This window comes from Pelodiscus sinensis, chromosome 5 (genome assembly GCF_052426305.1).
Source record: "Pelodiscus sinensis isolate ZL-2025 chromosome 5, ASM5242630v1, whole genome shotgun sequence".
Classification (NCBI taxonomy): domain Eukaryota; kingdom Metazoa; phylum Chordata; order Testudines; family Trionychidae; genus Pelodiscus; species Pelodiscus sinensis.
Genome location: NC_143056.1, coordinates 15135042 through 15149802, shown reverse-complemented (window position 1 = coordinate 15149802; position 14761 = coordinate 15135042). Strand labels below are relative to the sequence as shown.

At 45.2% G+C, this 14761-nt stretch overlaps 1 protein-coding gene across 1 annotated transcript in view; it reads left to right on the top strand.

Annotated features, from left to right (window-relative positions):
* The first annotated feature begins 5665 nt into the window (after positions 1-5665).
* Positions 5666-14761, top strand: part of SGPP1 (sphingosine-1-phosphate phosphatase 1) — a 34147-nt gene continuing 25051 nt past the window's right edge. The window contains exon 1 of the mRNA XM_075926382.2: positions 5666-6619. Coding sequence (XP_075782497.2) covers positions 5933-6619 — 687 coding nt within the window. The 5' untranslated portion in view covers positions 5666-5932. The remainder of the gene's footprint in view (positions 6620-14761) is intronic.

Below are 14761 nucleotides of genomic sequence, written 5' to 3'. Positions count from 1 at the left end.
TCTCACAGTTGGGTGTCTGTCCAAGCTGTCACTGTAAAACATGTACTTAAGGGTGGAGTGCATGAGCACCATGATGCCCTGGGAATATGTGAGGAATGTGGCAGAGGGAAATTTGGGGAGGGTATGGAAGGCAGTTTTCTGTGGGCTGCAGGGGGTGGTGAGCATGAACTCAATCAGGGACCTGAGCATGTCAGTTTGGTCCTCAAGCAGTTGTATCAACCGCTCCTGCCTGTTTCCTTCCCTGGCTGTTCAGTCTCAGTTTTTCATTGATTGTTTCTCTCCACGCTAGCTGCTTGCAATCAGCTTATCAGACAATTGCAGCACTTCCGTAAACATGTTTTCCTTACTCCTGGTTTGTCTATTTATCAAACAGAGCCAGCGTGCAGGAGACCTTCAAAGACACATCTACAGAAGCTATAGAAACAATAAGCCAGTGATTATTTTTATCTCTTCTCCTTCTTCCACTCTCTTTTAAAGCAGTATCATGTCCTCATGTAGCACCAAAACACAATGAATACTTCATCTCCCCTACATCAGGAGTGCCAAAACTGGAGTGCTTGGAACATCTAGCCCCTGTGAAGTTGAAAAGAGGTTTTGTTTCATTGCTTCAGCCACCACTTAATCCTTGAGGTTCACTCTGCTGAATTATCCAGCAGGCTCTCGATAGTGGAGGTGGGATCATCACCGAGGATTGTGTACAGCTCTCTGTAGAAACAACATGTCTTCTGTGCCCCACCAGAGCGATATTTGGGCCTCCCTTGCTTTCTAGTACACCTACCTCAGCAGCTGGATCTTAGTATGGCACTGCTGCATGTCCCTTTCATGCATAAGCAATTTGTCCATAGGTATCAAAGTTCCTATGGCTAGAGTAGAGTTACAACTGCATAGCCTCCTCTCCCCACAAATCCAGCAACTCTAGGGGTATGTCTACACTAGCCCCCTAGTTTGAACTAGGGAGGCTAATGTAGGCATTCGAAGTTGCAAATGAAGCCTGGGATTTGAATATGCCGGGCTTTATTTGCATGTTCCCGTCCGGTCGCCATTTTTAAATTCCACTAGTCCAAAGTAACTGCCCGCGGTTACATGCGGCAGTGAAACGGTAATTCGAACTAAGTCCTTAGTTAGAATTTACTGTTACTCCTCTTGGAAGGTGTGCTGTAAGCAGCTCAGTGCTTTAAAGGGGAAAGGCAAATACGAATGTACTTGACTGCAGGGCAGCAGAGTTCTAACTGCTGATCAGAGTGGTCACAATGGGCAGTGTGGGGCACTTCTTGGAGGCCACTTAGAGCAACATAAGCAATGCAGGGTTGCAACTGACACTGCATAGCTCTTTGTCACTAAAAGACAAAGGTGGTTTTATTATGTTGGCATAGAAGAAGAATTTAATCAGTGAGAGAGGAGCATTCCATTTTTGTCAACAAAAGCTGCTTTTTGTTGACAGAACTGTGTAGTGTAGACAGGGCCTTAGAACAGTCTGTGCCTCTTTGGTTGGGGAAGAAACTGCAGCTCATCCAACCATTTGCTTAGCCTGGCGAAGGTGGGGAATTACAGTCACCTCCCTTCTACCCAGCCAGGTTTCTGAGTACAGAGTTCATTCACAACTCAGCTGGGGTAATCTCATTGTTTCAGCTACTCAGTGCAGATAGTCCTTGGTGGCTGTGTCACTGCTTTCCCCACTATGTGTCAGATTCCTGCTACAAACCAGAAGAATTAATCCACAGTGAGGGTTACAATTACAAATAATGTTTGTAAACCCAAATGGAATTCATACTGGGACACAGACATAAATCCAAACTGTCACATCTCTCCCTCCATCGCAGATGGACGTGAGCCAGGGTGTTCAACAAGCAGCCTTGTAGGGAAATTCTCGCATCTTATGAGAGAAAAACAGCTACCATAATGACACTTACTTTTACATGAATCACCTCCTTATCAGATTCTTGGCATGCCAGACTCCATTTTATCAACTTGACATTAGACTCTTTCCACCTGAGGAACATGCTTTTACAGGTCTGATAAATATATTTCATCTATACATGTCAAGGCAAATTCTCCTATCTCAGATACTCATACAATTAATTTAATTGAATCCTATGTCATCTCTTGTGTTCTTTTGTCCAAGATTGGTGTCAGGCAAACTGTCCTACAAATGCCAACAGTAACAGGATAGCTGGCCCCTTAAATGAGACTTAACCAGCTTTCCTGTTCCAGTCCAGGTTTGTCCGAGTTTGATGTATTGGTTTGTGTTTATAACCTCTTGATAGAATTCACTTAATTTCTTATTGTAGTGGCTTTTAGCATTTTCATCCACAATTCTCTCAAAAAACATGCAAGAGGCATAGAGCTATGTATGCCATGTGCATCGAATGTTTTATTATTTTCCTCAGCAAGACATACAAGAACGGCAATCAAAGTCAACCTGGCAAAACCACATGCATGAGAACTGTCTTTGGACAGATGAGCAACTGATCAAAATCATACTCTCTGATTTCTTGTTGGACCCAAATCCTGCCACTGTTGAAATCAAAAGGATTTTTGCTATGAAGTTTAATGGGAACAGCCTTTGCCATTTGGAGAGGAAAAAACAAAACTACTTGAGCAAGGGCTATGTTGCTTACGTTATATCATTGGAATAAAAGACTTCTGACTTGTATTAAAAAATCAGCAGACATCTGATCTTTATCTATTTCAAGGGAGAAATAATCAACCAACAAGGCTTGAAGAGTCTCTATCATATCCATCTCATTCCCCACTTCTTAGCCCACTGCCCACCCATTCTGTCCCTTCTACTGTTTGGAGCTCATCTCCCTCCATAGACCAATCAGTCCCTCCCTTCTGTGAGACCAGTGGGAAGCCAGACTTATTCTGACCCAGAACTGTGTAGTAGTGAAGCTTTAAGGTAAACCCTAGGGTATCTAGAATAGAGATAGAAATGTAGCCGTGTTAGTCTGGTGTAGCTGGAACAAAAAACAGGACTACTTATCGCAAGCACAGAGCCTCAGTATAGTAGCAAACCTTTAATAACATGAGGTAACCGACATCAGCATTAAATTGGGGAAACACCACAAATCGGATTTACAGACCAAACATGAGCAAAGCCCCTCCCCCCAAAGTCCCCAAAAGTCCAACACCCCAAAAGTCTCTGCCCTGGGTTCGTGCAGCCCCAGGGTTCAAAAGTTCACCCGGCAGGGTTTCACCATCCCAACCTGGAGGGGTGGGGATCGATACGTGGTCCGCTGGTGGCTCCGCCGATGGCTCCGCCTCTCCGTGGGGTTCTGCCACCGTCGATGACTCCGCCACACTCCACCTGCCGTCCAGTGAGCCGCCTCCGCCACACTCCACCTGCCGTCCAGTGAGCCGCCTCCACTGTCTGCCGCCGCTGTCGACGACTCCGCCACACTCCACCTGCCGTCCAGTGAGCCGCCTCCGCCACACTCCACCTGCCGTCCAGTGAGCCGCCTCTGCTGTCTGCCGCCGCTGTCGACGACTCCGCCACACTCCACCTGCCGTCCAGTGAGCCGCCTCTGCTGTCTGCCGCCGCTGTCGACGACTCCGCCACACTCCACCTGCCGTCCAGTGAGCCGCCTCCACTGTCTGCCGCCGCTGTCGACGACTCCGCCACACTCCACCTGCCCTCCAGTGAGCCGCCTCCACTGTCTGGCTCCGCCAGCCATCTTGGTCCACGCCCCTGGCTGCCAGCTGGTTGCTCCTGCTGGTTGCTCCTGCCGCTGCTCCTACCAACCGCAGGTCGTCCCGTCAGCCACTCTGCTGTCTACCCGCACCCGCAGGGCACTCCCGCCAGGCGGGTTAGTGCATGCGGAGGCCTGGCCCCAAACTGGAGGGGGCAGGGCAAGATGCGGTACAAGCTCCCCCTCTCTTCCCAGGGTTGGGCTCAGCCATTTGCCAGGTTTGGGACCCCGCTGCACAGTGGCGGGCGTGGGGGGGGAGAGAGAGTGCGTGCAAATTTTACCTTTGCCCCCAGGCACATAACACCCTCACTACGCCTCTGCCTGAGCTGGAAGAGATCAGAGATGAGCCCCAAAAGGGGTAAGCCCCAGCCCAGGCTAAAGTGCCCCAGACCACCCTTCCACACTGCCAGTCTCTCCCTGGTTGGCTCTTCTTTCTGCCCTGCCCCTGCATCTTTCTCCCCCCCTTCCTTTCTCCTATTTATTTTGAGTTTTCTTATCCTCTAGTCATAACTCCGGTCATCTGAAGAAGTGGGCTGTGCCCACGAAAGCTCATGATACCATCTACATGTTTTGTTAGTCTATAAAGTGCTACCAGACCATTTGCTTGCTGTTTTTTCCCCTTTCTGTGTGAGGAATATCCATTAAGTAAAGCATAGACAGGGCAGGCATTTTTCCAGGGACTATCATGAGCTAAGTGTTGTTTAACAAGGCATTCAACTTCGCTATTGACTTGACCTTCATGTGCTGTCTAAATAGCTTGTGGGCATTACCACAAGACCAAACATAAACATACAGCACAAAGCTGGAAAATGAGGCATTTGTTTTCTTTGCTTCTCGACTGCAGGGCTTCCCTCTCATTAAGAACTCCCATGCCATAGCACCATTTCATGGTAAATCTGCCCCTGGCTGGAGAGCCAGAAGGAACAGAGTAGAGAAGACCCCTGCAGAATAGAGAAAGACCCCAGAGCCACACTTAAGAACAGTATCAGAAGAGTAGCAGTGTTAGTCTGAATCTGCAAAAGCGGCGAGGAATCCTGTGGCACCTTATAGACTAACTGAAGTGTAGGAGCATAAGCTTTCATGGGCATCTGATGAAGTGGGTCTTTGCCCACGAAAGCTTATGCTCCTACACTTCAGTTAGTCTATAAGGTGCTACAGGACTCCTCGCCACTTAAGAACAGGGTGAGACCTCCTGGTGCCCTATTTGGAGTTGGACTTTTGGGAAAGTAGTGGGACTTTTGGTAATACAATACCCCCTCCTCAAAGGGGCTATTGATATATTCCAAATGCTGCACGGAGTTCCATGAACGAAGAGGGTAACTGAGGCAAGGGGGTACATGTGAGGGGCTGCCACAGGTTCATGTCATCACACTAGCAGCCCTTTTTGAATATTGGCACATTAGCATTGTTATTTTGCCTATTACCCAGGCCCAGGACTCAGCTGTGTTGGCTCATTTTAAGACAGTTTCTCATTGATTGATTAAAAACTATCGACAGTCACTCCCGTGGGTCTTTTTAAAAACTTTTTATTTCTTTAGTTGTTCTTGGACCCAGACCTCTTCCCCCCTTCTTATGTGTAAAACTCTTCTCTGTTGGACTCTCCCCTCTGCATGCCGGCTGATGGAGATGCAGTCTCGTTTTCCGCTGCCCCAGTTCCCACCCACTGAGGGGCTGAGCAAGGCTGGGATTCCCTCAGGGATTTGCGGGCATCTCCACGGGGCACACGCACAGGTCACTGGCCGCTCCGGCGCTCAGACACAAGCTCTGATTGGTTGCACTTTTTCTTGGAAGGCGGAGCTGGAGGGGGCACAGCCAATCAGAGGAACCATACGGGTGAGAGACCCGGCTTGCGCTGGACTGAGTGTCTCTTGCTTGCGCAGGCAGGGGTGGAAGGGAGGCGGTGATCAGAAAAGAGAGAGCGCACGCGAGCGAGGGAGGAGGAAGGTTGAGAGGGTGGCGGTGATTGGAGGAGAGCGCGCGCGCGGTGAGGAGGGAGGTTGGGAGGGAGGCGGTGATTGGAGGAGAGCGCGCGCCGCGGTAGCCGGCTGAGTCAGGCGCACTGAAGGCAGCGGGGAGCCTGGCCGACGGGCCGGAGCTGCTGTTGCGTAGCGGGAAGGAGCAACGGCCAGTCGGGCGGGGTGTCTAGGTCCCGGTGCCTGTCGGGTACAGGCTAAATCCCCCCCTCAGGCCGCCCCCCGCCGGCAAACCCCCCTCAGTGCTCCCGGGAGAGGCTCCCCCCCAGCATGGCTCTGCTCCAGCGCCTGGCCCGCCTGGCCGCCTACCTGCAGGACCCGCAGAAAGTGGCCGACTTCCAGCGTCTCTGCGGGGTGGAGGCGCCCGCTGTCCGGGCGGCCTCCCCTCCCCCCGCTGGGGAGAGCGGGGAGCCGGGGCCGTTGGCCAACGGGAGCTGCCCCGCCATGGACGGCGGAGGGGACGGCGATGGGGGGCCCCGGGCCAGAGGCGGGGAGAAACGGCACCCGAGCGGGCTAGGGAACGGGGCAGTCCCTGGGGGGGCCGGCGGGGAGGCACCACCGCAGGGGAAGCCGACCTGGTGGCGGAGGCAGCCCCGCCGCAACTCCTTGACCGGGGAAGACGCCTGCCAGGAGATCGCCATCCGCAACTCCGTCCTCTATTACCTGTTCAGCCTGGGCACGGAGCTGGGCAACGAGCTCTTCTACATCCTCTTCTTCCCCTTCTGCATCTGGAACCTGGACGCCTGGGTAGGCAGGAGGCTCATCATCGTCTGGGTCTGGGTTATGTACCTGGGCCAGTGCACCAAGGATGTGATCCGTTGGCCACGGCCTGCCTCACCGCCCGTGGTGAAGCTGGAGGTCTTCTACAACTCCGAGTACAGCATGCCCTCTACCCACGCCATGTCGGGAACTGCCATCCCCCTGGCGCTCGTCCTGCTTAGCCACGGCAGGTGGCAGGTAACGCTCACCCTTCTTTTTTTTATGGCAAGATTGCACTCGAACTGCCTTAATCGTTAGGAGAGATGAACTGGTTTGGATAAAATACAAAACCTCTTCCCCTCCCCCTTTCTTAGTCATTTCGTCTTAAAAACGAATGTGAACTAAACGTGTATGTGTGTGTTTGTAAGATCCAGACAAGTTTAGAGATCAATCGTATTCCAGCTTTCAATTGGAAGTCTACTTATTTTTATTTGAACACTAACAGTGTGCACAGCGTGTTACAAATCTCTGCACGCTATTCTTGTGAGACTTTTTTAGCCTCAAGTGATTTTAGGCAAAGTTAGAACAAGACCTGATCTTTGGGTAGGCTGATTAATTTAATTGACTGACTGACACTAAGTGTAAGGAACTTGAGAGAGCTTCACTAATCTTACTTTTGCTTTTGATTTATTACTTGTCCTTGGAATCTCCCTGAACTGTGTTTTTAGTTTAATAATCTCTTATCTGGGTGCTGACTATTATTTACATCTTCAAAGTGCTATACAACTGTCAAAGTACTAATAATTATCAGGAACTGAACTTGGAACCTTTTCAGGTTTGCCCTTCTCTCATTTTAAATCTTAATCTCAGATATAGTGCATCTTTAATCAACAAGGTCAGTTTAAATGACTACTGGTTGCACTGTAGGGCTATGTCTACACTGCACAGTTATTTCGGAACAAGCTATTCTAGAATAATTATTCTGAAATAGCTTGTTTCGGAATAGCATGAGTGCACTGCAGGGAAGCCTCGAAATTAGTCTGAGGCAGGCTTCCCTGATGTAGACAAGCTATCTTGATTTAGAGCCCCTGGAGGAATAACTTGGAACGGTGCTGGTGAGGGGCTATTTCGAAATAGCAGCAGTGGAGCGTCCACACACATCTTTTTTTCGAAATAGCTATTTCGGAGTAGGTGGTGTTCTTTGTAAAATGAGGTTTACAGATTTTGGAATAAGTCATCTGTTACCTCAAAATTGTTTCAAAATAACGGAATTGCTGTGTAGATTCTTGCATAGTTATTTCAGAGTAACAGCCGTTATTCTGAAATAACTTTTCTGTGTAGACACGCCTTAGGAGTAGTTAAATCATGTCATGTTCTCAGTTGTGGTAGATGTGAATTTTTTCTATTGAATGTATTGCTAAAAATATGTCTAGAAAGTCTCCTCGAGTTCGCAGATCACTTGCAGAGGCAGGTGGGCACCAAGAGTTATAACTTTTTAGTTATACTTTGATAGCAAGTATTATACATGGACGTTTTAATGCATTGTGTATAGAGGAACATATATGATATATGTATGGGGAAGATGGAGATCTCCTATGTACAGTTGATGTAGAAGGGGTTTTCTGCTTGCAACCTGTTCAGCATTCTCAGATGTGTGCTGGCTATACTGCTTTTCATGTATCTGTATAACTTTTTTTAAAGAAGTGTAGTAATTGTTATGACATACTTTCAATCTTATGACTAAAGAACCTTTATCCTTTCAGTCAGTGTTGTTAATGACAACTGGCTGTTGACTGTAATAATATGATGCCTGTGGTTTTAGCTCTGTAAAATGGGTATTTTGAAATGAGATGATTTGGTTGAAGGTTCAGAAATGTGCAAATATGGATTTTAAGCAAAGGTTGAGATTCAAAGTGCAGTAACTAATCTTTGTAAAAGTCCACTCTCAAAAAGTGTAGTTGTTTTGCAAGTGCATTCTATTAAACAGGAAGCCCCTACCCACTGGATGTGCACATGATAGATCAAGGTGTTAACTGTATATACGCTTTGTAAAAAAAACCTTATTACTCATTGATGATTGTTTATAATTTCACTTCATTTTTAAGAATCATTCTTTGAACTTTATTCAACAGCCTATATAGTCAGTCACAGTTGCTTACTTTAGGGACAGAAACATGTTTTGTTGCCTTTTTCCCCTATTAGCACTGGAGAGCTGAAGGCCTGCGAATGAGAGTTATATTTTATATATATCCTTAATAGAATAAATTCTATAATGCCAGAGAGACAGAGTGGGTGAAGTAATATCTTTTATTGGATCTACTGCTGTAGTGAGAGACAAGCTTTTGAGCCACATGGAGTTTTTTCAGGTCTGGGCAAAGTACTTAAAGCATCGTAGCTAAATGCAAGGTGGACCTACAAGACTACAACTACACTGTATATGTCAGTCCTGGGGGAATTCTCACATTTTCGTATAGCTCCTAATGTATCGCTATTTATAGTCAGTTAGAGCCGAGCAAATACTGGTATTGAAGGCAATACTGGTAGTGATGTGTGGGAAACCCATGAGTTTGCAGCACTGGCAATCAGAGAAATAATATTTTTACTGGAATTTGTTATGGAAACTCAAGTGATGACAATTATGAAACCCATGCTTTGATTTGTTGTCACTATTCATAGTAGAACCACATTTAATCTTTTCTTTTAAATGGTTTGGTCAGCCATTTCTTCATTCTGTGAATAACTTAAGTTCCTATGAAGTTATTTGTTTGAATAGTAGATAACACTGAAACTAAAGATTATTCATGATAGTACCTGTCATCTGAAACGTGAACGATCAGATTAGGATGTTTCAGAAACTTTATAGTAAATTGATGCTGTGAATAAACATACTGGACTTTATGTAAAGGTTTGGGCAGTAACATTTAAGTAGCTTCATTATGCTTTATGGTTCTTTTTTTCCCCCTTCCTTCTTGGGTAAGAAGAATTAGATTTAGATGAAGTGGATCTTTTGTGATTTGGCCTGGATATTGAAAATCTTCAGAACCTTAGCTTTGACTTTTTATGCTTATTGTTTTACATTAAGCCTTTTATTGAAGCTTGACATCTATCCAAGGAGGGTGGGAAATATTTTTGGTTTTGTTTTGAAGCCTGTTTGTGCTGCTCATGAGTGCAGGCTATAAGGATTTGCTATGAAGCAATTTAGAGGTTTACTCTCTTTACAGTTGAGTGTATTGGGTTCATAATCTTTCTAGATTCTGCTAAAAGTTTGAACTCATTTTTTTTACATAGTAAAGAAAAGCACTGGTGGGTTTTGTTGTATTATGAACTAAACTTTTTTAATCAACTGAATTTTAGCACTAACTTCTCAAGCGAATGTTTCCATAAAAATATTTAAACTAAATGTCCCCTGATTTTAGTTAGCAGTGATGTTATACTGGGGTTGGTCCTAGGATTCCAGAGACACACAGTGAGTGAGGTAATACAAGTTGGTTCAATAAAAGATATGACTTCACCCATCTTGTCTTTGTAAAACTCTACTTGTTTTAAAAACAACTTGCAGAATATCCTTGCTAAGGGTCCAGTCCTGCTTCCACAGAAGATAATGGCAAAGCCTTTGTTGCCTAATCCAGCACAACTGAAGTAAAAATGAACGTATATTGTAGGAGACATCTCTGCAGAGATGCTTTTTATTCTTCAGTAGAAGAAAGTTAATAGTTTTAAAATGATTTTTTAAAAACTACTTTTTGGGGTTAGCAATTCTTATGTCAATACATAAAACTGCTCTTCTAGCTGCTACTTTCCACCAGGTGCAGTTCTTTTACATTAATAGAATGCTGTTCTTAATGGAGTTGTGTTCATTTACTTTACTTTTCTCTTTAATAGTTAAGTAGAGCTTGATAAATTCTTTGTGAGTAAAAGGGCCTCCGCCATTAACTTCTGTAGTTGAAGCTTTCATTTAAAAAGATAATTCTTGTTAACCTTAATAGCCATAAGAAACATTCTAAATGTGAATCAAATATAAACTGGTGCACTATTTTCTGTTGTTGGATTTAGAAAGGCAACTCCAATACCTTTGCTGCTTCACGTAGTTTACCCATATAATAAAAGTGGGACATAAATAAAACAACTGGTTCCTTTTACTCCTCTGGAAATAGTGGATTAACAGGAATTGGGCAGTTTAATTTAGCTACTCCTTAGGAAACCTTTGAACCACAGGGGACTGCATTAATAGTAGTTCTCAGTTTTGTGTAAAATAGCTGAAATATTTATATAGCTGAAAGGTTCAGTATTCTCATTCTCTTTATAGCAAAGTTACCTAATGTGACACATGGTGCCCTAACCTATGGTCTGCAAATATTCCACATTTTACCATATATCTTGAATTCTTTTGTGCAATCAGAAAGACCTTGAAGGATTCTTGTTTTCAAAGGCACATAATTGATCTTTTAGTAGCAAACCCCCCCCCTCTGATTTGTTAATACTTCATCATTGTTAACTGTTCTGTTCTCTTGCACCATAGGACATCTTAAACACTATATAGGAACTTGTCTAAAGATCTTTCTATTGCAGCTATACAGGACTGTTAGAAAAATCCCTTCATTTTTATCATTAAATGGTTTGCTAAGATGGATAACCCCACAAACTTGATGATTTTACTCTACACTAGGGATGTTAACTAATGTTTAATTGCCTAGGGAGGTTGTGGAATCTCCATGTCTGGCTATATTTAAGAGCAGGTTACATAGACATCTGTCAGGGATGGTCTAGACTCTAGATAGTGCTTGGTCCTGCCATGAGGGCAGGGGACTGGAGTCGATCTCTTGAGGATCCTTCTAGTTCTAGTCTTCTATGATTCTATGACTGTAATCAAGTAGTCGATGGAATTTCCATCAACTACTTGATTAGTCAGTGGGGGGGGCACTCGTTACCCCTGCTGTGGCTCTGCAACTTAAATACAGTAAGAGCCAGGCATGCAGGCAGCCTGGCTCCTACTTCATTTAAAATGCAGAGGTAGCTCCCAGGGGTGGTGCAAGCCAGGACTGAGCAGTCCTGGTACTGGCTCAGGGACTTCTGGCTTTCATTACGTTAAAAAAGCAGATGTGCAGTGGTTGGGGACTCAGTGCGATCTGGGCAGGGCCGGATTAAGGGGGGGGCTAGCTGGGCAGCTGTCTGGGGCGCCAACCTATGGGCCACTGTAAGGGGCCCCTTAGAACTGCCATCAGGCGCCGCATGCTGGGGGCTGCACAGTGCCCCTTAGAGCTGCCATTAGGCACCGTGCGCCTGGGGCCAGGGGCCGTGCTGCACTCCTTACAGCTGCCATCAGGTGCTGCGGGGCCGGGGGCCATGCAGCGCCCCTTAGATTGCAGCTGTAAGGTGCGCAGCGCGCCGGGGGGGCAGAGCTGTGCATGCATCGCATGCCCACTGCCCGAGGCGCAGGAATGGCTCAAAGCCGGCCCTGAATCTGGGACTGCTTTAGTCTCAGCTCATGCCGAGTCCCCCACTGCACCTCTGCTTCTCCCTCTCCCTTTCCTCTCCTCTCGTGCCCTCCCCCAAAACCAGGATCTGGTTTTTAAGCTGGCTTCCCCTAGCACTAGCTCTTACTCCTCCCACCCTCGCTTGTTGCCTTTGATACAGAGGCAGAGGGGAAGAGGAGGGAAGCGTGTAGTCAAGTAGTGACTCGACTAGTTGCTTACATTCTACTCTATGCCTATTAAACACACAAAGAAGATATACTCTATCAATGGAAATTTAGAAACACTCTTTTGGGTATTAATACAGTAGATGATGAAAATTTTAAAGAAAACTGATTAACGGGAAATAAAGGTGCTATGGATGATCTTAAATGTATTTCCTAGTTCATACATTCTCACACCTTTTTTCTAAATATATGGTTTTACCAAAGTAGGGAAAATACAGGCACTCTCTAGCCTTGGACCAGTTTTCAGTACTTTAATATTATAAAGTGATGTGAAGGTAAGAGATAATGTGAGCAGTTAACTGACATCTGGTAGAATATTCATGGAACTTAGAAAGTGTTTGAAAACAAGTACTTAACTGTAACCTGTTGGGCTCTTAGTATATGTAAACTGCCGAGCCTCAGTAGGTGTAGGTCCCAGCTGCCTGGCTGGCTGGAGTAGCCCTTGTCTGCAGTTGTCTGGGCTGCCCGAGTTTGGCCCCACCTTGGACAGAAGCTGCTTCACAGCAGCTGCTTCTTCCCTTCTACCACCCCCCTTCCCCACTGGCGCTGCTGTCTCTGATAGATGCTATGGCATACTTTTGGGGGGATACATTAAAAATTCCCTTTTGGCCCTTTATTCTAAGTGGATTAAAATAGATTTTTTTTTTAAGTTCTCAAATATAGAATTACTGAACCACATACAACAAAACTATATTTGGAAATCTGTTCTCATGCTAGAAGACCACCATTACAGAGAAGATTGAGAAGGGCCTAACTTGTTCAACTGAGAAGGAAGGGAAAGTACTTTAAAAAAACAAACAAACAAACAAAAACACCCACAGCCCCAGAATTTCCTTTACCCCATACAGAAAACTGGAGTCAAAACTAAAAGAAATGGATGTCTAGAGTTCTCTTTGGAACTTTTCTCCACGAAGGAAAGAGAACTTTCTGACCCTACGTCATAATCTTCTAAAACAGATTGTTTTATGAATGCTTTCAAACAATGGTTAAGTCAAACCTTGGCATCAATCAGAAAGGGAAGAAGTAGGGCACTTCAAGGGAAGTATTTGATGTGTGGATCCAACCAGAAGTTTGCTAACTCACTTCAGGAAATGCAATTAAAGCAAAATGGGGATTTCCCAATTAAAATAGCTGGTGTAATATACAATATATGAACATCTAGGGATTTGAAAAGGAAAAACGGGATCTGTAAAGTAGATATTGCCATACCTTCATTAACTAAGGAAATGGTGATACTTAGAAGCATTTATTTGAGGTCAAATAGATAAATCTCAGGAGAAATTGCCAGCAGTGGCCAGACATAGTTTATAATTTTTTGCTGCCTCTCTGACATTCTCATAAAATTTGCTAGATATGCTATCTTTTAGATATAAAGTTGTCATAATAGACTTTCTCAGCCTGTCTTTTATATTAGCTATATTCATGGATACCCTGTGAGATTTTTTAATTTTAACTGTAATACTTATATACAGATATCAGACTTCATCTGTGCTTGAGATTATAGAAGACTGATACAGGTAAAATATTTCCATATTTTCTTAGGAGGAAATACGAAGAGGCTTTTTTTTGGAGAAAGTGGTAGCTGGATTAGTTGAAAGTTAGTCATTACCATCATCGAGACCTTAAGAAAGTTTAAGACTTATCATTTAATTAGTTGAGTTCAGAAATCCGAATAAAAGATTCTGGATATAAAAGGAAAACAGTAAATCAACGCTAGTCTGGTCCATGTATGCTCTAGGGATGCTGGTTATTGTGTAATTGAATAGTCGTGTAACCACAAAAAATAATATTGGTTACATGACTGTTTGATAGTCCCTGGGGGTGGGGCTAGCAGCCAGTTTTGCTTTCCGGCCCCACTCCCGTGGAGCACCCTGCTACCCTACACTGCTGCTTCTCTATCAGAGGCAGCAGTGCGGAATAGCAGGCAGGAGCTGGTCCACGAACAAAGCCAGTTTAAAAACCATCTTCCTCTGGCAGACCAGTTGCCTGCTGCCTCTAATATAGAGGCAGCAGTGCAGGGTGGCAGCAGCCTTTGTCCACATGGAGCTTGGATCCCCTGCTGACAGAGGCTGCTTCACAGAAGCCTCCTTATCCCCCCCCTTTAAGCCAGCTCCCCTCAGCACTGGCTCTTGCCTGTCCCGCCCCCCGCCACAGAGGTGGATCCATGGGAGTCGGCTTTCAAGCCAGCTTCCCATGAATATCGACTCCCCGTGCATATTGGCTCCCACTGCTCCTCCTCACCCTCCGTATTGCTACCTCTGGGGGAAGCAGGTGAATCTGGTGATCATGGGGAGCTTACTTAAAGCCAGCTCCTTATGGGCACTGGCTCTTCCCCCTCCTCCCGCTGGCAGGCTCTGATAGAGAGGCAACAAGGGTCTGGGGAGTGTGTAGTTGACAGGATTAACGGATAAGCCTAGGCTATACACTAACATCCCTAGTATGGTCTTTAGATTTTTGTCTTTGTTTTTATGGATAACATTAGAAATTCTAATAGCTATAGCTGTGTGGTTGGAGTTAGTTTTGAGGTTTTGTATGGTGGCACGTTTATTTTAGCATAAGATGAGGGTTTTTTTTTAAAGAGATATTGCACACTTTAATTGCCCTAAGTCATTTTTTAACTTGAGTTAAGAAAAATGGTTAGTGGCCATCTTGAAAATATTGGTCTAAATGACTTGCTCATCATCATTTAAGAAATATGCGGT